Consider the following 22,679-nt stretch of genomic DNA (forward strand, 5'->3'; position numbering starts at 1 on the left):
CACATTCCAAATGATTTTCCTACTTTTTAATAATAAATAAACAGAAAGTCGATTTAGATATAAAGAGAAAAATCTAACAAGCATAAAAAAAAAATTATTACATTTTCAAAACAGTTATTTGCACATCCTGGTCGGTATGCAAATGAGGGAACTGATGACATCACCCACTCACTATTTCTTTTGTAATATATTACATGAAGTATTCTAATTTTCTCCTCATTGTCATGTGAAACAAGGTTTTATTCCTCCCTGAACATGTAGTATTACCAGTGTTTGAACATTTTGTTGTTCAGTAATGTTGATCCATGTTGTAAAATTTGTAAAAATTGAAATATTGTATAATTCAAGCAATAAAAATCAAAAGAAATATTGATTAAGGGACATCATCAACAACTTTCATTTGCAAGTCACTAAGTTGTGCATATAACTGTTTTTTGAAAAATAAGTGCAACATCAAAATTTTAGTGTTATGATTGCTTGATTTTTCTCTATCGATTCAAATCAACATTTTTCTAGGGTGGAATTGACCTATAATCATGTCTTTGTGTCACCAGAGTCACTGTATAATCCCTTCATTCCTTCACTCCCATTATCCCAGCTCACTGTACATTCATATTGTGGGTATACCAGTGTGCTCTGCTGGTGTTAACCATGATTAGATAATGAAGGAAAGAGTTCTTTCTTGGGTTCTTCCTTGACCTAACCCTGCTGCAGGATATCCTTACACCATAAATTCACCCTTTCAAATTACTCAAGTGCTAAGAATAAATCACATTCACCATTTTCTGACACAGCTCCAAACATGTATAGCGTTTAATCCCCTCACATATCTTTTGTTGTATTCAACATTTCTGTACATGTTCTGTGTGTGTGAATACATTATTGTTTTACTGTTTTACATGAATCCCAGTACTCATACATGCATCTTGCACAAGCTGCATTAAGGATATCATCTGTTTGACATCTTGATACCATTAGCACTGAATGGTCTGCAAGTTACAAAGAATTTCATTACACTTTCAAAATTTGGTGCTCTTTTTTTTACATCCATCAAATCTGTCATGGAAATGCATTATTAAAATCATCACCTGCTCTGAACATTCATGTATTCTTGAAAAACTTGCATACATGTAGTCTTCATGCTGTTTCAGATTGAAGTGTTGAGCTTTATTAATTCTAGGTCTCTACCTCTCTCTCTCTCTCTCTTTCTGTCTTTCTGTAACAGTACATCTGTGTCTCTTACTCTGTCAAGTCTGATATGCTAATATATTGTAAACTAAAAGTTATTTTATGGTCACACAAATAATGATGGAGAGGAATTTATCAAATAATTTTGTGGTATTCATGTCTTTTGCAGTGATAAATTTAGATTTTAGATGTACCAAATACCAATTAAATAATTAAAAAAGGTGAGGAAGAGCTCTGGAAAAATTGTATTTTAGAATTATGGTAAAAGTGGCAACCTCATATAAGTATTGTATCGAACAGTCTTGTAACAGAAGTAGAGACCTTTTTTTTATAGAGGAAAGATTGTTGCCACTTATGCCCCACATATACTTATAAATTACAGCTTGCTCTAAGATTATTTTATAAATCTTGAGACACAAGGCATTAACAGCCCACTGATGATATGTTTAGAATGAATGATGAGCCTACCAAAAGATTGTACATTTAACCATGTGAATGGAGAATGTTTATGCATTGTGTGTAACCAAGCTTTCATCCGATGACCAGTGTGATTGATATAAATAAACTGCTAATGTCACTTTATAAAGATATACAAATTGCAGCTTTTATCATCATAATCGTCACCATCTTTACCCTTAATTTTAATCTTCGTTATTTTTTTCAGGATGATGTTGACTTTGGAGGACAAGGAGAATACGCTGATCTGGTGTAGAGAAGACACATGCTCAGTTTGTAGATGATAGTAGGTGATGAGGTTATGTGGATAGACATGGTACAACCATAGAGAATGTTTAGAGAGATGGCTGTAACAAGTAAACTATGAGGGCTTTATTATGGGGAGCATTTCATGAAACAAATAGTCAGTGATTTTTATTGACGACTGTTATAAGTTTCTGAAATCCTTGCATCTGATTGGCTGAGAAAAAATATATCAGTGAAATTTACTGACAAGATCCTTCATGGAACACAGCCCTTACAGTGGTCTCCCATGATTGTCACTTATGTTGTCAAACATACACCATTTGATACATTCATTGGGTTTGCTTAGATATTGCTTACTCTGAAACAAACAAAAATATTAATGATACCTTGTATTTCATGTAATATATTCTTGCTAAATACAATTGTCCATTAAACTAAGTCATATCAGCAATACCAAACACTTTGATAATGTTTACATTGTGGCTGCAAATGTTATATTTCATGTTAGAAAAAGAAATGTTTCATAAGTTAAATTTCAATATTTCACCTTTTCAAAGTCATGTTTCATATACCTGCAAACCAAAAGCTTTCTAAACCCTTTCCTCATGGGCAGTATTACTGTTACGTGGTTGAAATCCTGTAATATTTGCTATGGCTCAGTGTTTATAGAGCCATGATATATAACCAGAAGTTTTGGATTCAAAGCCATGTTGGTGTCTTTATGCCTTATTAATTGGCATTCATCTTTATTTTAAACAGCATTCCCAGCCATATATTCAGAATCATTTATCATTCTTACTGTGATATTAACCAAATAAATTATTGACAATGTGATATTTGGTCAGTTTTATAAAGTTCCCTGAAAATAAAATTGTGTTCATAGGGATAAATGTACTCTTCACAAATGAAGAAACCAAAACATAATAAGAAGTATATGGTGCTATACCAAACATCATTCGTTACAGTTCAAAACTACTCTGTGTATCTGTTTATTTATATTTGTTAGTATACCATGTATCTTATTTATTGACATAAAAGAAATAGCCCATTGTGGCATTAGAGGTGTATGTAAGAGATGCTGCCATTTTGACTCCCAGTTTTATTTTCTTGGATACATTTGAAAGTAAGTTTCAGCCGTTTGTATATCTTTATGTAAATGATCAATTTCATATTTTCCAATTTATAGCATTTTATGTATTAAAAAAAAGGAAACCCAAAGATATGTATATTGAGATACCCTAATCAGACAATATTTTTCTCGATAAAGGCCTATTGATGATTGTTGTATTTTTAATCAGACCTTCAATGGCTGGCTTAATCGTTAAACTATGTGTTGGAAATGTGATATTTCAAGCAATCAGAAAATATTCAAATGGGAAAGCAAATAGCCATGAGAGAATATGATTTGAGAAAATTATTTTGATTGACACATTGGTTGGTATTCTGATGGATATAAAGCATCAAATTTATTACAATTTTGTATATAATCATACTCAGTTTTGATGTAGCACAGATTACTGAAGTGCTCTAAGGTACCCCTCCTTAAATGCAAACCATGCTTAAATGTAGTGCCTTCACAGATAAAATATTGTGATCCTGTATTGAAAATGAAAAGATCACATGAGAGTAAAATTAATTTCTAAGATGATTTTTTTTGTCTTAAATGTTGAGTGGGGAAAAATGAAGCTTGGAATTTGAAATAAGTGGTTTTTCAGTCCTATTAAGCTAATTAATGTTTATTTTATGGGAATACTACCTAGTGAGTCAAGATGGCCTGAAGAAAACATTGAAATACTTGATATATGTGTTATAATCTTACTTCATTGTCACTACCTACTCAGTTATGTCAATCAGTTGTGATAGTTTTCACACACAAAAAGCTTGTATTTCAGATTACTTTAAGCTGACAATATATGAGGCATGAATGGGTGATATAAGTGAATCAAATTTTATTCAAAAACTTTTAAGCAAAATTTATGATTTTTGTTCAAGATTCATTCATTTATTAACTTTTGAAGTGTTTAGTGTATATCTGAATAATGCATTGCAAATGTTAGTTAAGTTAAGCTCAGAAAATATGAGTTTCTGAAATATGAATGAAAAGCATTGTAATGATATTTCCTATGATAATGTATTGATATGTAAAATGATAATTTCTTGTTCGCAAATACCTGTATCAAATCATGCATGCATAATGAAACAAATAATAAGTAATATGCTGTAAAGGTATATAAAATTGCAGCAAAATTTTCCACATTTTTATCAATATTGTACATCTTCCATGCATTTGTCACTATGTGTTGTATTTATCAAATTATTTCTATATTCTATTTTTCTATTTATCACTCGTGTATATAAACAGTGAAAGTGAACAACAATGTTCTATTTCTTGTAACATTAGTTAATCTAACAACGTGCATGTGTATATAAAAAATCAAGTAGGAAGTTTATGGTTGTAGATTGAAGCTTAGTATGACGTGAAATTTACTGGGAGAATAATGAAAACTTTGTGTAACCACACCCTTCAACCAAGTATCCTTGCACACATTACATTGCTTGGGCTTTCCATACAGCCTAGGCACTTTTTATTTGCCCAACTAATGTCTAAAAAAAACTTTAAGGGAATTTGCATTGTTTCCAAAGTTCCCATGTTCAAGTTACTGTTCTGTAATAAGGAAAACTCTTACTGATATATATTGGAGGAAGCTTTGAAACATATATATATATATATATATATATATATTGAGATATGATTACATTTATTTCTTTGTAGACTTGTACATTGTTAAGGAGAATGTGCTAAGGAGTATTGTCAACCAGTGCTCAAGTCCTTGAATTTGTCTATTCCTTTGCAAAAACGTTTTTCATAATTGTCAATAAATCATGAAACCTCTAAGGTTATGTTTGATTTTTTTTTTCCTGATGAAAAAAAAAGTTTATCTTTATTCTAAATTTTAGTTCTTTATTTTACTTAAAATAGTGAGATGATATTTTACCCTGACATGTGTTTTTTTTTTGTCACAAGAGTGACTAATATAAAATATAAGAAAGTCAAAAGGGGCCTAAGCTTTCGATCCTAGCAGAATCTTCGTCGGAGGCAAAATATGATAGATCTACACTCATGATATTTTTGTTGGATCTGAGATAATGATACAGTTTTAATCATTATATTATGTTGCCATTCCTAGACTTTTATAAGATGCATCACATCACTTTTTCAAGTGTGTTTAATTTCCTCTATCACCTATATGGTAATTTTATTTCTAGAGGGTATATGACTTTCATAGGAATTTATTTCAGGGCCAATAATCTTGATCTCTTTACAAGTGTATTGTATGCCTAACTTTTCAGTTCTCGTGTACATGTACATACAAACTTGTGCATAATCTTATATTAAAATGTGATGTGACAAACAAATCATAATCTTTGACTGTGTTCTTATTATATTATTGGTGTAATATTCTTTTTCCTTGATGAATTTGTTTATGTGTAGTGTCCTTAATTAATAGGTAACCGTAATGGTACTTTATAACAATTTCTTATATCAAATCATGTGATATAACGCATAAGTTTGCTGCTGATGCTAGGTCATGTATGTGCAGCCATGGCCATTGTCTCAAGTAAGTGGCCATACTTGCGCCAGTAAACAAGCAGCATTGCAGGTGAAGTTAATTTCACAATGATCTAGCAAATAACATTGGATTAGAGTTACACTAGTGGACCTAAAACAGTCTGAAGTTTGGGTGAGCAATGCTAACTAAAGTTTGGGTAGGATTAAACCAGAAGAAAGTGTGTGTTGGAGCTTCTGGTATCCAATCAATTATATATTATTTTATTCCATTCTATATAATGTAGTTACATCGACAGGTATAAATATAATAATAGATATACAATATCGATACCATGATATATGTGTAGATAAAATTACATGGTTAAAAATTGAAATTTACTGCTGTATGAAACCCAACAGGTTTTATTTGGCCAGCCACCTTAACATCAAAGCAGGGCCCGCTAGGAGAACATTTTTCAAAACTAAAGTGGCTACCCTGAGTAAAATATGACATTATTATTATTATTAAACAATCCATTAAGAAAAGAAGATGGTTATGAATGAACAATAAATAATAATGATTTGATTGCATAAAAGCAGGGTAATAAAACAAAGAATACGAAAAAATGCACAATCCTAGACTCAAACACTGGAGTTTAAAATTTGCATGGTTTACACTTCTGACACCCTTAAAATGAGATTTATTTTAAAAGTTATATCTGGTGGAAGAAAATTTGATACTCTCATAGCATTTATCCAAAAAGTTGATTTCATATTGATTTGTAATATGTAAAATGATACTACATTCTATTTCTTATAATTATATCTTAACTATAAACTGTACAATTTGATTCTAATGTATTTACATAAATTATGAGATAATAATTCAAGCCTGTGCTTAAACAGAAATATTGCATTACAATAATTGTTCAATTTGGAAATATTCAGTGCAACTAAATTTTGAAACCATGCATGCAAACAATGTTTTTCTTGTGTGCATTATATGTATGAGGAAGCAATTTTTACAAAACTCTTGCAATAAAAAGAGTATTTCTAAATTCTAATTTAGAAGGTGTATTAGCCCATTATGATGTTGAAATAAACATGACAATACTAAAGTATTGTAGATTAGAAGAAAGAATAAAGGCTTGAAAATACCCTAAAATGCCCAAAGGAAATGTCTAATGTTGGTTGGACACATAATTACCCTCATGGAGCACATTTACCCAATATTTTTTTATGGTTAGGTGTTTTTTTTTGGGGGGGGTGGATTTTCCAATTAATTCATTTATCATGTTTCATGTTCTTTTCAGATTTCCTTTCAAAAGTTGGAATATTTTCTTCGTCCACAGCGTACAAGTGTACTAACAGTGTTCCTGATCATGTTATATCTTCTTATATAACCATATTATTTACAAATATTGTGGTATTTCTTGGAAGAAGCAGACTGGGGCCGGTGGCAGAGACATTTAGGAAATTGAAGAAAACTTGTTAAGTGAGCAATGGAGAAGACATTAATTAAAGCAAGGCCTATCAGTCGTACTAACTTTTATTGCATAATGAAGAAGAACTAGGACTGACCTGTATCGAGAAGGTATCACCTTTGGAAATTACAAAGGTAATTAACGAGGAGACTCTGTCTTTCAGTAGTAATGCGGTTCTCAATCATGAATATTACTGTTTATCATTCATTTGTCAGGTGTCACTGGGGATATTTCATGAAAGTTGTTAACACTGACTAAATTGTCAGTGCTGATCGACTATTTTCATTAAAATCCTTGCTTTTAATTGGCTGAGGGGCACTGGCCTCTGCCTGTATGGTAACTTTTGGAGAAAGACAAAGTTCATCGGTCCCTAGGGATTTTATGTTGGAAACTTTTTTGTCAGAAGTTTATTATAAATGATTATGATTGTTTATATTACTTTGACAAGTGCCACGATGTTTGGTATATTTTAATTCAGGACCTTTTTCATTGCCCAGGAGTTGCTGTCAGTACATTTTTTTAGAGGGGGAAGCATTTTCTAACCAGTATGACATCCGTTCTATTTGATAATCTCATCACTTAGTTCCTCATTGTATGGTAATGTCATCTTCACAAAACACTTATTAACATTACTATTATGACAAGTTACCATAACTGGTAATATCGACAATCAATAAAACTTATTGTATTATTGTACTTTTCACGGGCAAAAGAATGTCATAGAGAGTATATGGTAAAAACATATTGTATACATGGTATAAACCTATAAAAAATGCCTATATATGGTAATCATTCGCCCCTCCCTCGTTTTGTCGATTTATCCCCTTCTTTATATTTCATCCTTTTTTCTCCCTTTCGTTCTCTCCTGTCTTATTTCTGTTTTACTTCTTCGCTCCCTCTCAGTCTACCCCCTCTTTTCCATTTTCTAACGATACTCGCTATCGAATTAATCGGAATATAATGGCATGCAGAGAATGATTTAGGTTTTTCATTTTCCACCACCACAAAGAATAAGACGGTGGTGACCAATGATGACACATCGATTTCGCCTTTATCATCAACCATGTAATTATATCTGACCACAATTACATAAGAAAATGTTTGTCCGGCTGATTCATTGAATGCTTACCGTCCCACATTCTAACATTCCTCGGGACATTCCTTCAGAATAATTAACATCCAAAGCATCTCGCCTTGTAAACGTCGTCAAGTTCCTTAAAACATGGACGTAGGTCAATGCTGAAAATAATCAAATAACAAAATAATACAATTTTTACACAAAATACGAAATATGAAAGTGAGCGTGTGACATCAGTCGGCGAATCTCTCATTTACACACATGCAGGTTCTGACCAAATGTGTATAAACTTTACCCGGGAAACTTTAGTAAATAATAATACGCGAAACTATTTGCATTCGTTTTATGACAAATTAAGTGCTATGCCTTTCTGTGTTCTATTTGTTTATATCAATTTGTTTGGATAACTCTATTCTCAAAGCTTTTCTTCATGTGACAAATAAAAGAAAATTACTCGAGTATCCTGGTAGTAGTTTTCAAATATGCCTATATACACACAATTATGTCATTCACTTTGCAAAGTCGGACTATAGCGGCAGAGTTTCGGTCGTAAAGTCAAGTCCAACCAAACTCAACTGGGGGGGGGGGTCAAATACACACGTGCGAAACATACAAGAAAAGGCTCAGTCAAAGGAATGGAATGTTAGTGCAGGCCATAACAAAATCAAGGTCGATTGCCCGTGAGCTTGAACAGAGCTCAAAAATATTCCGTCAAAATAATGTCAACGTTCATCTTTCCTCGGCGCAGCGTGCCTTGAATTTCCCCGGGGCTTTGCTGGAATTGTTATCCGATCCTGTATTTCCCCATTCCGCTGGGGTGTGTGAATTTGACTACACAAATCCCTATTGTCCCCATTCATAATCTGGGATATTTTTTTTTTCTGGGACCCACGCCAAGGTGCCTTGTACTGTCGATTGAGGGTACATAACCCCCAGCGTGGTTAAGCTGCCCTCGAAGGAGGGTCCTCGATTTGAGGACACACTGACTCAATAATAGAATTTCACATAATAGTAAGTAATCACTTTTTGAAAAATATGTTTTGAAGCACCATCGTCAGGAAAAAAGGATGATAATGATAAAAGAAGCGGAAAGAAAGAATATCCTCAACAATATGATGATATCAAATAAGAATGAATTAGGCCTATTCAATATATTTTTTTTTTAGAAAAAAGGAATATAAATTATCTTACATGGATATCTTACATGGATGTCAGATTCATCGTAATAATCATGATTTTTTTATATCAAAAATAAAAATCTATTTGAATTGGAAAAAATATATATTCTGAGGTCTAGTGGTTCTGACTTGGATGCCTTTCAATTAGAGGGTCGTGGGTTCGGATCTAAGCCATGGCGTTATTTCCTAGAGCAAGAGATTTGTCCTCGACCAGGTGAGGTAAATGAGTATATCTGACGGGAATCTATTCTTAAAACGGTGATCGCTTAAATAGACTTTTGATTCTGAAAAGCTTTATATTATGTAGGTTTAATTATAATCATTGTACATGTTTTCAAACTTTTGTTCCTTGTATTAGTTTGCTATTTGAAAATGTAAACAGTGAAATGCTTGCCTACGAGACATTAGACGCTAATGCTCCATGAGGGTAATTATGTGTCCAACCAACATTGGGAATTTCTTTTGGGCATTTATCCAGTGGGAAGAAAATTTTGTCCATTCTAAATTAATTGCTGCTTATTTTTAACCTTACTGGATAATATGCTTCCTGCATTGGGTAATATACTTCCCCACATTGGTTGGACACAATATTACCTTCGTGCTGGTTAAAAATTTACACAGGGTGCTACACAAGCACTTGCCCGATTGCCTGGGGCAAGTAAAAGTTAGAGTCGGGCAAGTGTTTTGAAGTAAAGACCAAAACTACACTTAGCCGAATTGGGCAAGCAAAATTCTCACAGAAGAATGACCAAAATTAGGGTCAATATAATATATTGACCCTAATTTTGGTCATGGCAGGCAAGATAAAATCACTTAGGAAAAAGAAATGCAAATACAAAGTAGATCAGTTCATGTCAAAAGAGATAAAAAGGTCAATGGTTTATAAAACCGCAAAACTTTCTTTTGAAGAGGTAAAACTTTTTTTCATTGATTTTTTTTCGGGCAAGTGAAATAGATTTTGGACAAGTATATTCCAACTATTTGAAAAAACTTATAAAACGTTATGTAGCACCCTGTTTTACCCAATATTTTTTTACAGTGTATATTTTGCCGAATCACTTGTTTTATTGCAAGTTGCAACTCTTGTTTTTTTTTCGCTCGAGACTGTGGGTGAACTGTTAAATGTGTTTATTTTCGAACCAGGAATGAGGTGATAATCCGATCATGGTGAGCGAACCGTGGTGGTTAAGAATAAGGTTCCGTCTCGTTATTGTTGAATTAATTCTTCAAAAGAAGAACAGAAGTTCAAATACGAGGGTTGATTGGCCAAATACACTACTTTCTTCTGAGAATATAATGGAATCATCTGGGCATAAAGCGGTTACGAAAGGGTCGAGAATTCAATATTGTCAAAAATAGACGTTTTGCTCAAACAAAATGGTTCATATATTTTTAGTGACACCAAAGCTTGAGTATTATATAATCATAATGTAACTTGAATTAAACAAAAGATCACTTTCTAAGCCCATTAAATTCCCGATAGGGCCTTAATAAGGTATAACAATTGATTACAGACAGTGGGTTTACTGCGTAAGATTTCAAGAACAATTTAGATTAGAAGTGTGCAGGGTAAAGATCCCGAAAGATCCATTATAATTACCGTACATTTTTTGTGTGAGTTTAAAGCATTGTTTTTAGAAAACGACCAATACTAAAATATAATTTTCTACACGCATTCTTTCAAAAGAAGATCGTTTATCTTTAATCCAGTTTATTTCTCTGTTTATTTTATTTCATATAACCTCCCGATAACCTCATTATTATCCACCTTTAAAATTAAGCACATCATATTGGTTTCAAATAATCATGTTTTGTGTCCCCATTTCAAATCATGAACACAATGTTCTCATCATCATGATCACAATGTTCTCATCATCATGATCTGCACCTTTGAATATGCAGCTTAATAGGCCTATTGGTCCCGGATTGAAGACTCTCTTCGAATGTCGGGAATAGTTTTTTGGTGAGAGAATTGGAATCATACATTGCAACTTCATGTAGGCAAGAATTGTAATACGGTATAATGCTAAATATTCGTTTTGTGAAGACCGTAGAGTTACATATTCCTAAAATCATGCGTTGAAAACGCACATGAAAATAGGCGTTTTATTTGCCTGGACAAAATATGGCTACTATAGAAGACAGTTGAATTTAGTGTATTTATGTCTTTTCATCGAATGAAAAGTTTTCCATAACAGTAAAAATTGTGATATTTACCTTTGAATATTTGAATGAAAACAACTTGTTTTTCGACTTCTAATGTGAAACATTGATGTTACGAAGGGGTTACGAACTTCAATAACAAGCAATGTCGATTTCAATATAGGACCGCACTCCTAGTTGTATTGCACAAAATAATAATTGAGATGCAAAAAAAAAGTATTTTAAAATGTTTCATAGAGGATATTTTTTTTATCCGGGCACGAACGAGACGCTATCGTTCCCATTGTGATTGAGCCCATGCGTACTATACAGTATACTTGTTTGCTGCTAACAATACCACCGACCTTTTGACTCTATATAACCAGGGGGCCAATCACAAGAACTTCTGGGGCGCCAATGACGCTAACTTTACTCATCGGGACCCGAAAGCTTGCCCTATACAAGCCGTAGGGGCGTGGCTGTGGCGTTTATCAATAGGGAAAGATTATCAAGGAACGCCAAACCATTGAGTAATGCACCCCTACCGCAACCACCCGTTTTTGCACACTGTACTACAGTAATTTCTCGAATATTGTCCACAGACCTGTGGACAATATTTGAGAAATAACTGTAGTGCAGTGTGCAAATAACGGCGGCAGCGATAGGGGTGTATAAGCTTGGAACTGGAAAAGCGGACGAAATTTGTCGACTACGAGCCTACGTGCGATCAGGAATACGACGACGTCTCACTCTCGTGTCGAATTTCGACGACATCAGTGATGCATGCATCCTGCATGAATACAGTGTATAGCGCGGAGTATCGGGTGGATTGGAATTAAAGAGCGGTGAGATAATTCTGACTATACAACGCTGATTCTCTCTCAGCCGCACTTGACTTGGTTGATATGCATGAACGCCAATGTGTATCATTTGAATAATCACCGCATTCCAGAGAGAATGAATAGATAGAAACAGATCGAAGCTACCTTGTCACATGTATTTCTAGCTGCAGTTGAACTATATAGTTTCTGTGTACATCCACGTTTCTTCTATACACAAGGCGCCATTTTCTAGCATACCAGATATTGTCATATACATTTTGCTTGGAATATCGCTTTCATTTCGCAAGGCAACACTTCATCGCGTACATTCAAAGAGATATTGATTTTGTCGAATAAATGGACACATTTTTGTTTGATTACTGCCAACATCACGGGCATCTCTAATACTTTATATTTGCTATTTAATGACGCTATAAAGGAACGATAAAAGAGGGATAAACTGCACAAGGATACAATACTTTTGTCTTGAACATCGTCAAGGATAAAGGTAAATTTCCAAACGTATTCTTTTGTCCATCTTTGTTTCTATAAAATTTGTGTCATTTTTCAGGTCCACTGATTCTTCAAATGGGTTCAAGTCCTTGAGACGAATTTGACCTGTTGTTGTTTTCGCTACGTCATGTAGGTGGAAAAGGGAAGAACTATTCGAACATCATGATAATACCAAAATAATTATGTTAAAGGGTCTTGATTTCAAACTAGAATATTTCATGAAGCAATTTGTCTTTGAGTTTCAATTATCTTCTTCAGAAGAAAAAAAAATGCCCATAATATTAATAAGCAAGATCTTGTTTGACACTATCATAGCGTTATCTCGGAGTATTATACTGTTCTATTACTTCACAACACAATCTCTCTCTTGTATCCTTCCTGGTCGGAGATCGCTGGTATCAGTAGAAATGAATGCAGACACTTCCTAAGCGTTGTTAGAGCTAGAACAACCACATAAAAACGAATAGAATGAAATAATGATACACATTGTCCTGGTGAAAAGAAATAACAACACGATATGCTAAGTCGATATGTTATAGGCCTATATAATACCAATATTCATATCGGTGAAGGACTCCCATAATACACTCATCCTTGTGAAGATTTGACCACACCCATTTTCATATCTGAAAATTTCCAGGAGCGGAGGAGGCAGATTATGACGAAGAAGTGGGAGAACAGATGGAAGAAATTTGGTAGTATATAGTAGGAGCAGTATAGAAGAATGATCTCATATAAAACATTGAATACAATTACCCTACATAAAAGAACAAATAAAATTATGGAGATGGCATTATCATACTCGAATTCTTAATCGTATGTATGTTATGAAAAAAAAAATGCTTTTATATAACCTTACGTTTATACCTGACATTCCGTTATAACTATTAGCATGTTGCCAATGATACTTCATACCATGGTTATATTTACGCTGAGGTATATTGAATTCATCGTGTTAATGGTTGCAGTGGGCAAGTAGGTCAAGTAAATGACCTACATAATAATGCTAGATGTAGAAAGTCAGCTGGGCTGTAATTCACTGGTCTTGTTTGCCTTGTTTGTCTTGTTTGCCGCTTGAAACGTAAAAAAAGAGAGAAAATTCATAAAGGTTTGGTTCCTTTGCCCATAATAAGTAAAATCCAAAAATGGAAGATTAGAACATGAGAAAGACATTTAATCAACAGTGCTCTTTGATCCTACATTCAAATAGAATGATAATTTTATACAACTTTGTCTGCACCGTTTAAAAAATATCTTATCAAGTCTACTTACATTTTGATTTCGTAAATCGTCATCCTGACAAATCGACAACCAAGATTGAGATAATGAGATCACACCCTTTTTGGCCATTATACATTCACCTTTTTACAATCGACTTGGCAAATTCATTTTCGTCACCATATCGACGAAGTTAAAGGGCATCCAACCTTGGTCATAAAATGTTTTGTGAGAAAGGAGATTAAGTCGACAAGCTACGTTACTTGTTGCCAATTACAGCACCACTTTCAATCTTCTCCAGACAAAAACTCTACAATAAATTTAGAATTGGTGTATTATGATTTAAAAAAAACCGGGGGTAAAAAAACCAGGGGACGCGCATGTGAATTCATGTTGATATTTCGTCCTTGAAAAGTTAGAAATTGCATGAAATGCACTTTTCTTGGATTGATGTTTTGAAAATGTTTATTCACATTCATATGCCAATGTCAACCTCATTAGATACATGTAAGATGCAAAGGAGGACAGCTGCTCCTACTGACAGCATGTCAAGTCAGACAATACACAATATCGTAAGGGTCGGACCAGAGGTTACCACAAAAATTCATTTGGTTGCGGGCCTCCATCTTATCATACATGTTGATATGAAAAGTAATATTGCCCAGTTAGCCCTGTTATGTCTTCCAAACTATTCGGGTGGGGTGAGGCAGCCAAACTGAATTATATTTCACATCAAGTTGTTTGTTTTTGAGGTGGGATGTTCTGTATATACCTCCAGATGCAGATCCCATAATTTTACACAATCTACGATTTTCATTTTTTAAATGTCACTTGTACTTCTTCTAATGCCAGATGTTTTTGTTTCGATTGTTTTGGGAGTTTTTCATTATTTTGAGATGAAAAGCAAAATGAATCATCAAACTGGAAGTTGTCAAATAGCCATGGTACATGTATGTTTGATGGATGACATACATGACTGTGATCCATGACATTTCATAAAGCGACAATTGTTATCGTAGAAGATCCTTACCTAAACCATGGACCTACTAAACTAAAGACCGACTCTAAAACCAAATCCTTTTTACAATTAGACATATCTTAGGAAATATTACGATAGCAGGAATTGTCGAAGGAGACTGTTAACCATATTTTACCATTTTCCAAGACCCGATTAACCACTCGTCTTCAACAATATTGAATATAGTATTATATGAATATTGCTATGTAAGGGATATGACATCATCAGCTGGATAGTTGTCACACGTGGACTCAACCATAACATTAAAACGGTATTCATATAATTCAAATATCATGTTGGTCAGACCTATATTTTCATCGTATTTTCATCATAATTATCATCATTATTATCATTATTTTTATGTGCTCTAAATGTTTACGAAAATAACGAATATTGACCCGAATGAATAATAAATGCATTATGGTCTTATCAATGACGCATGACAATTTTCTGTTGCAGACATGAATATATCAATATCATAATATCAATATCAATGTTTAATTCCTTACCCCTTCATTTAAAATCCAAAACCACCCTCTCTAGTTTAAAAAACTCAAATCATATTTTATGTCTGGCAAATGTTAAATTGTCAAAGGTTCTTGTGTTTCAATATAATGTAATTACTTTGTATATTTTTATCATTTTGTATACTTATTATGTATGCTTTAAGGTCCCAACTAATGCCAGATTTACTGAATGGGCACGATATCAAATAATCTTTTTTTTTCTTCAAATAAATACATGAATAAAATGAATAAATAAACTATTGAATACATAAAATTATTGCGTATTTATGTTTGAGCATGTTACGTACGTAATGTAAATATTAATTCAAACGGTTCAGAAAAAAACAATGTCCATTACTCACATTGATGTGAATTATACATATATGTATATCTGCATGTACTGATATACAGTGTATTTTCACTCTTTTATATTTCCAGATAACCGAAGATGCAGGACATTGATCTGCATAGCTTGGAGTGCTCTATTTGCCTCAAGACTATCAATGAACCCAAACTCCTGACCTGCTCTCACACCTTTTGCAAGTCATGTCTAGAGAAATTGTCTGATGCACAGGTGAACCGATCTATTCTACCATGTCCCATCTGCAAGAAGACAACAGCCGTCCCCAAGGGAGAAATCGGTAATCTACAGACCTACCAGGCTCTTCAGTCGGTGGTTGATGACCTGAAGAATCAACGCCACCCTTGTACATCATGTGAGAAGGCACCTTTAGCTAAAGTACATTGCCAGGAATGTGGCAAGTACATGTGCGACGACTGTCAGAAGATCCATAAGCAGTGGGGTACCTTTTCCCAGCATCAGGTGGTGGATATTACCGATTTTTGCTCGGGCAAGTTACAGCTCAAGAAGAGAGCCACGTGTAAGAAACACCCAACTGCTGATGCATCCTGCTTCTGTATTGATTGCCGTATGTACATCTGCTTTTGTGAGTTGCTCGAGCATTCCAGGCAGACCCATGAGATCTTGAAAGTCGAGGAGCACGAGGGGGATGTGAGAGAAAACATCGAGGGTTTGAGAGCCAGAGCTTCGATGAGGAAGAACACCATAAACAAATACGCTGCCTATGTGGAGGAGCAACAGCAACGTTTAGACAGCCTCTTGGGCCAGATGAATGAGCAGATCGACGAGGCATACGAGCTTTCAGTGAAACGACTGACAGAGAGGAAGGCAATACTGAAGAACGATGTGAAACACCGAATCAATCAGCTGGAGGTGTCTTTGAAGGACATGCTGGAATCAAGTCACCAACAAAATATCCATGTAGATGCTGCCACCGAGCTGGTTAGCCATGGCCTCAATAATCCTCTGGAAAAGGAATCTCTGACAGCTCATGACACACTCTGCGAGGAACTCTCAAGGATCCTTGATAGGGATAACCCTGACTACAAACAACCAACAATAGCTGCCAAGCTAGGAGAGAAAATCCAATTCAAGAGAAATGAGGGTAACAATGAACTTGATCTTGGTCGAGTGCAGGTAGCCGATTGGGCAGCAAAGCAAGTTGAATTTCCAGTGAAAAACAGCATTGTTGCAATGTCTACCCTGCCTGATGGTACTATGGCTTTGGCTAGTAATCAAGGAGGTGTCGACATATTTGATGTTGAAGGGCGTGTCGTTAGATCTGTTCTAAAGAATACGAAGCTGCGAGTAATGGCAACCCTCAAGAATGGTTCTTTAGTTGCACGTGACAAGGCAAACACCATCACTATTTACAACAAGTCAGGTGAGCTAGTTAAACACCACCGCTTCGAAACCTCGCGGTACGACGTGGCTGGAGCAGGCGATCTAGCAGTAGACAACTACGATGATATCTACGTTGGTTACAGGAATGCCAAGTGCATTCAAATTTTCAACAGCGAAGGTGGCGGGTGTCACCATGAAATTCCATGTGATGGCTATGAGCCCAGTCAGGTGTTCCCTCTCAAGACCAAAAAGCAGTTGCTGGTGCAGAGCCACTCCAACTCTGTAAGGCTGATCGATTTCCACGGCAACAAGATGCACGAAGTCACTCTCTTCGATAACATCTACGGTTACCCTGCCGTGTCAGATAATGACGACATCGTCATCGCCTGGGTGAAGCATGATGAAGGCTTAGTAAGCATCGACTTGTACAACAGCGAATTGAAGCATGACCAGACGCTCATTGCCGATTACAAGATAGAGAAGCCAGAAAAGCGCCACTGGTACTCCCTGGAGCTCTTCAAAGGAGAAAACAACAAAAAGGACTATCCGCCAAAGTGCATTGCCTTCTGTACTCCAGACCGGATGTACATCTTCAAAGAGGCCATGACGGCTGCAAATGTGTAGATCAGCCAAGTATTATTTCAAGTAAACCACCTTATCTAACCCAAATTAGAGTACCTTAATTAACCCAAACTAGAGTACCTTACTTAACCCAAATTAGAGTACCTTAATAGGAAAATACTTATGTAAAAATGAGGTAGCTAGGGCAGTCACCGCATTCTTCTTGAAAAGAGAACCGTGAGATGCGAGATAGAATAGTTACGAGAATAGACACACCCCTCCGTTACCCTTTCCTGACGTGATTACAGACCTATCATGTCCGACTCGATTCTTTATTACCCATCTCATCAGAGTAAACCAATACCTCATCTCTCTATCGTACCTTTCAAAATTTGTTTAATCGAAATTATTGTAATTTTAATAGTGTGTATTCATGCAAAAAAATCAAATGATTTTGATTGCACTTCAAGTAAGAAAATGAACACAAAAATTAACGATTGAAAGAAAAGATACATTTGTCATTCAGAGAAATCCCATTAATACCTGCTATGTATTTGCTTGTATATTGTCCTCGTATCGTTATTGGAATGTTAATGTAGAATAAGTTGACTCAGTACTGTTTGTTTCGTTTGTGTAAAAAGTATTTCATTATATTAAAGTGCCTTAATAGGCATTTTAATGAATTAAGTTCGAGGTAAATATAGTACTGCCTATATACATGTATATATTGTTCATGGATGTTGAGTATTTTGCTAAGTATAGTTGCTTGATGAAAAGAAAAAAAAGGTTAGTTTTGTTATAAAGAAATTATTTTATGAATGTTTGCAGTTAATTGTGACATTCTGTACATTTTACTGGTTCGTATTCTGTGAATGTTTATTTTAGGTCTTTATATATAATTTCTGTTGGAGTCATTCCTCACGCTACTTATTTGTTTAACAAAGATAACTACCGAATCACATTGTGTCCTTTGACTTTATTAGCCAAGTAATATTCTATGCTCTTTTATGTATTTGTATGAAAGCAAAGGTCTATTTGGAATATAGTTCAATTTTTTAAATAGACCTTAGAAATGATTTATATTTAGAGTTTCATGTATAAAGTGTGTATATTTTTTGGTTAAGTAGGTCTTCTCTCTATATATTTTTTTGTTTGAGTAATAGTTATGTCATACATCTGTACATTTTCAGAATATGTTTAGTAGATAAAATAATCAAGTTTATCATTTTAGTTACATGTAGGCCTATATGTATATATGTTTGAAGCCGGGATGATAGTGTTAGGCTTTGGCATCTGTTGCGTAAGGGACGCCATTTATGACTGATTTAGAATTTTGGAATCAGCCTGCGTTAGTGTGTTAAATTAAAAAATTATGGAAATCTTAAACTGTGAATACAGTTATGACATTATGATGTAACCACATTATAAATGGTTCTCGTTCTTGTAAATATCGCATATAGAGTTGTAACCGAATAGACGCTCAAATAGCTGCAGCGTCAATATATCAAATGGTATATGATTCAAAATGAAAGTGCTGCAGGTTTCTTTCGAGTGAGTTAAAACGGTATCCACTATTATCTAAACATATCTTTGGGGATATAATCATGTCATAACACCTTTCTGTTTATTCTCTCATGGACAAAGATCTCAGGAACCACAGATGAATGTGAGAATTGTGTAACGAACTTCGCCCATTTCATGTTTTTGGTGACAGGAATTAATATCGCTTCCCTGAATTTACTGCTATATAAGCTCGCATTAGTTCTTGTTATCCAGTATACCATTGTGCTCTTAATTTGAATGCATTTTAAAGGTTGACTTCCTATTTGTCTTGCATGTGGGAATTATTTTTGACATTAATGAGTTGACCATGGAATACGAGTACAGACATATAATGATAGACTTTTTACATGATTTTAGATAACAACCAAGATGAATACATCATTCAGTTTGTGTTATCCATGTACTTGGTAGAGTGTGTTTCATTTGACAAGAAATATTCTTTGGTATTCACTTCTACTGTTCGCACCTCTGTACATCTCCTCATAATAGTGGAATTGGGACATATAAGTCAGTATACTATATGCATCGACGTGTACATGACTAAATAGACTTACAACAGTACGAAGTTCAGTCTTGACAACTAATCGATAAAGCAATTTTTTATGCTGAGAAATGTAAAGGTAACGCTAAGCTTGAATGGTGCAAACCTTTCTTTATTCACCCTTTTTACGAATCAATCATAGTTGGTCAAAGAATAGAACCACAGAAATACGCTCATTATTCATCGAGCAGCCCTGGTGAATGAAAGAAAAAAAAGTCAGTTGAAATTTTAGTTTTCAAATCAAACACGACATGTTTTGATGATATTAGGTATAGGCCCATATTCCCGCTAGGAAAATGGCTAGAAGCGGAGGATTCAGCAATATATCTAAATCGGGTGTTATTATCACATTTATTAAACTTGCAGGCTTGACGCAAAAGCATCGCATGATCTGTCATGATTGATTACTTTAAAACAAACATCCTCTGTTTGGTTTAATTAGTGGTATGTGTAAAATTTACTGTAAATTATTTCTGATATCTGAGTTCTTTCATTATCTGTTGAAATGGCGCTTTTTGTACATTCCGTATAAATGTTTTTTTTTATCAAATGCTTATTGTCAGCTTCTCTTTATATTCAAAGTAGGTTAAAAGCGTATAAAGATTAAAACTATGTTGTCTCTTTTGGTTAATAAAATTGGTGAAAAGTTCTTTCTGAAATTTCGTTCATAAACGTGTCTTTTTATCTTCGATCTCTGCACGGTACAAGACCACAAAAAAGGATAACATACAAGGGGTAAATTGCCAATTCGTCCACTCATCACACGGTCTACCTTCATTTAGTCTAATGCCATTCCGTCAATCAACATTTCGCCTAACAACCATTTGGTCCAATCATTTCGTCTAATCACAATTTCTTCTATGACAGTTTCGTCTCATAACCAGTTGGTCTGATGTCCATTCCATTGTCATTCATTTTGCACAATCAACACTTAGTCCAATTAGACCAAATGGTATATGGACTAAATGGCTATTGGGTCAACTGGTTATTAGACGAAACTGTGAGTGGACGAATTGGCATTTAGACCATGAGGATAGTGGACGAACCGATGATAGACCAAAATGATAGTAGACGAGTTGGTAACTGGACGAATTGGAAATAAACCAGACAAGGATGAAAAAGTCCTATCCCTACATCATTGTAGGTTATGGGGAGGGGGTCGGGTCAGATGTGTGAATGATTTTGGTGTTTCGTGGTGGCGATGAGGAGGAAAGCGGTGATGAGATGGGACTAAAAGGCTACTAAACATTCGTTCCTGTGACATCTGTTCATTCGGCATTTGATTAAATCATAACTTGGATTCCGGCTTGGATTTTCTTTCCATTGGAATAATGACGCCAGATCGAATGTCGTGTCGTGCAATTGACGGTGATGGGAGTGGTGGATGTGCTCATAGTGATGGTGGGATGTTGGCCGGGGATGTTGGTTGTGACCGTGTTGATAGTGGGAGGTGGTTGTGATGGTGATGGGATATAGTTGTGATGGGTGTTGGTGCTTGTGATAAGGGTACGCTGAACGGTTTTGAAAGTGGGGGGTTGATTTTAAAAAAGTGGGGCAGTCCCCCTCCCCGGTTCTGCGGCGGTTCATGGTGACCGTGTCGCGTCGCGGTGGTGATGCATGATGGCAGTGTGTTGGTGGCGATGATTATGATAGTCATGATGATGTTCGATAGCGGTGGTGGTTATGATGGTGATGGCGGTGGTTGGATGTGATCGATGGTGGTTGTGATCATGATGACGATGTTCCATACGATGGTTGATGAGATGCTGCCTTCGTCGTACAAAGGGCGTTATTTGTCCATAAATCACGTCTCAATATTGGTAATATAAGTCATGTTCTTGAAATACAATTCCCTTTGATTTATGAGTCGAGTTTCCTCGGGCGAATTGATATCCAAGTTTGACGAAATTAATTTTGAACTTCAGGAATTCTCACCGAAGGACGGGTTATCATTACGCATCGAATCTGCATGTCCCTTCAACAAAAATCAAACTTGACCTTGAATAATCTGGCATAGCAAAATGGAATTCTACCATTCTCATACAATTACTTGTGACGTTTCTCTTTTCCCCTTTCTTTCAAATTATAATTCCACACGACTTCTCGGCGCTCGTCATTATTAGAACATTCTTTCTGGTGATAATGTTTTCCGATTTTTTTTTTTACCTCCCTCAATAGTGATCTGGTTTTCTCTCCCTGAACCAATTTTCTCTTCGTTATTTCACTTTTTCTTAGCTGTCTTTATCCTCAAAGATAAAGATACATCATATCTTGTAACATGTGCATGGATGTACAAACACTTCATGATATATACCCATTCAACTCCTGTCCCCTTTCACTCAATGCAATTCTATTCATGCCGACGCCCCCCCCCCCCCCCTTCCCACACATATATTCTCTTTTCTCATGTCCTTTCTTCCACCCCCGTGTTATCTCCCCCTCTCCTTGATCCTCTTTGTGGTCCTTTTTTTTTGGGGGGGGGGGGTACGATTCAAGCAAAAGTCTTACTGATGATACAGTAAAAAAAAGCCTAGCTGAGGGCTAGAATGAAGGAATTGCTACTCTTCATGAATTCGACCTTATGTCGAAGTAACACCAGGAAATTCGATTCTGAATCGAAATGGTTTACATTTTCATTGTATGATTTATCTTATTCATATGTCCATTGTAAAATATGTATATGTACTTTCTATCGTTGCAGGGCCTCTTTGTAAATCAATTCTATAACTGAAAGGGCTACCCTGCGTAAATAAAACTGAAATAGATAGATAAATAAATGCAATAACTAGCTTTGATATGTATCATGAGTATGGAACCGGTTGCAATGCTTCCAAGCTCGTCATGTTCATGTTTGTACTCCACATCACACTACTTACTCCTCGATCAGTTCCTCCTCTTCATAATTAATTCA

The 22,679-nt window shown here is 35.1% G+C and overlaps 2 protein-coding genes across 3 annotated transcripts in view; both read left to right on the forward strand.

Annotated features, from left to right (window-relative positions):
• The window catches only part of LOC129255000 (huntingtin-interacting protein 1-like), a 42,598-nt gene extending 39,066 nt beyond the window's left edge, over positions 1-3,532 (forward strand). The window contains exon 25 of one of the 2 annotated variants that reach the window (XM_054893545.2): positions 1,853-3,532. In XM_054893545.2, the coding sequence (XP_054749520.2) occupies positions 1,853-1,900 (48 nt within the window). In that variant the 3' untranslated portion in view covers positions 1,901-3,532. The remainder of the gene's footprint in view (positions 1-1,852) is intronic. The other variant, XM_054893546.2, reaches the window with a different exon arrangement.
• An 8,198-nt stretch (positions 3,533-11,730) lies between these two features.
• On the forward strand, positions 11,731-20,427 carry LOC129254999 (uncharacterized). The gene is made up of 2 exons (XM_054893544.2): positions 11,731-12,651; positions 15,837-20,427. Exon 2 carries the CDS (start codon positions 15,847-15,849, stop codon positions 17,725-17,727), a length of 1,881 nt encoding a protein of 626 aa, XP_054749519.1. The 5' UTR covers positions 11,731-12,651; positions 15,837-15,846; the 3' UTR covers positions 17,728-20,427.
• Positions 20,428-22,679: the final 2,252 nt, after the last annotated feature.

This window comes from Lytechinus pictus, chromosome 2 (assembly GCF_037042905.1).
Source record: "Lytechinus pictus isolate F3 Inbred chromosome 2, Lp3.0, whole genome shotgun sequence".
Classification (NCBI taxonomy): Eukaryota; Metazoa; Echinodermata; class Echinoidea; order Temnopleuroida; family Toxopneustidae; genus Lytechinus; species Lytechinus pictus.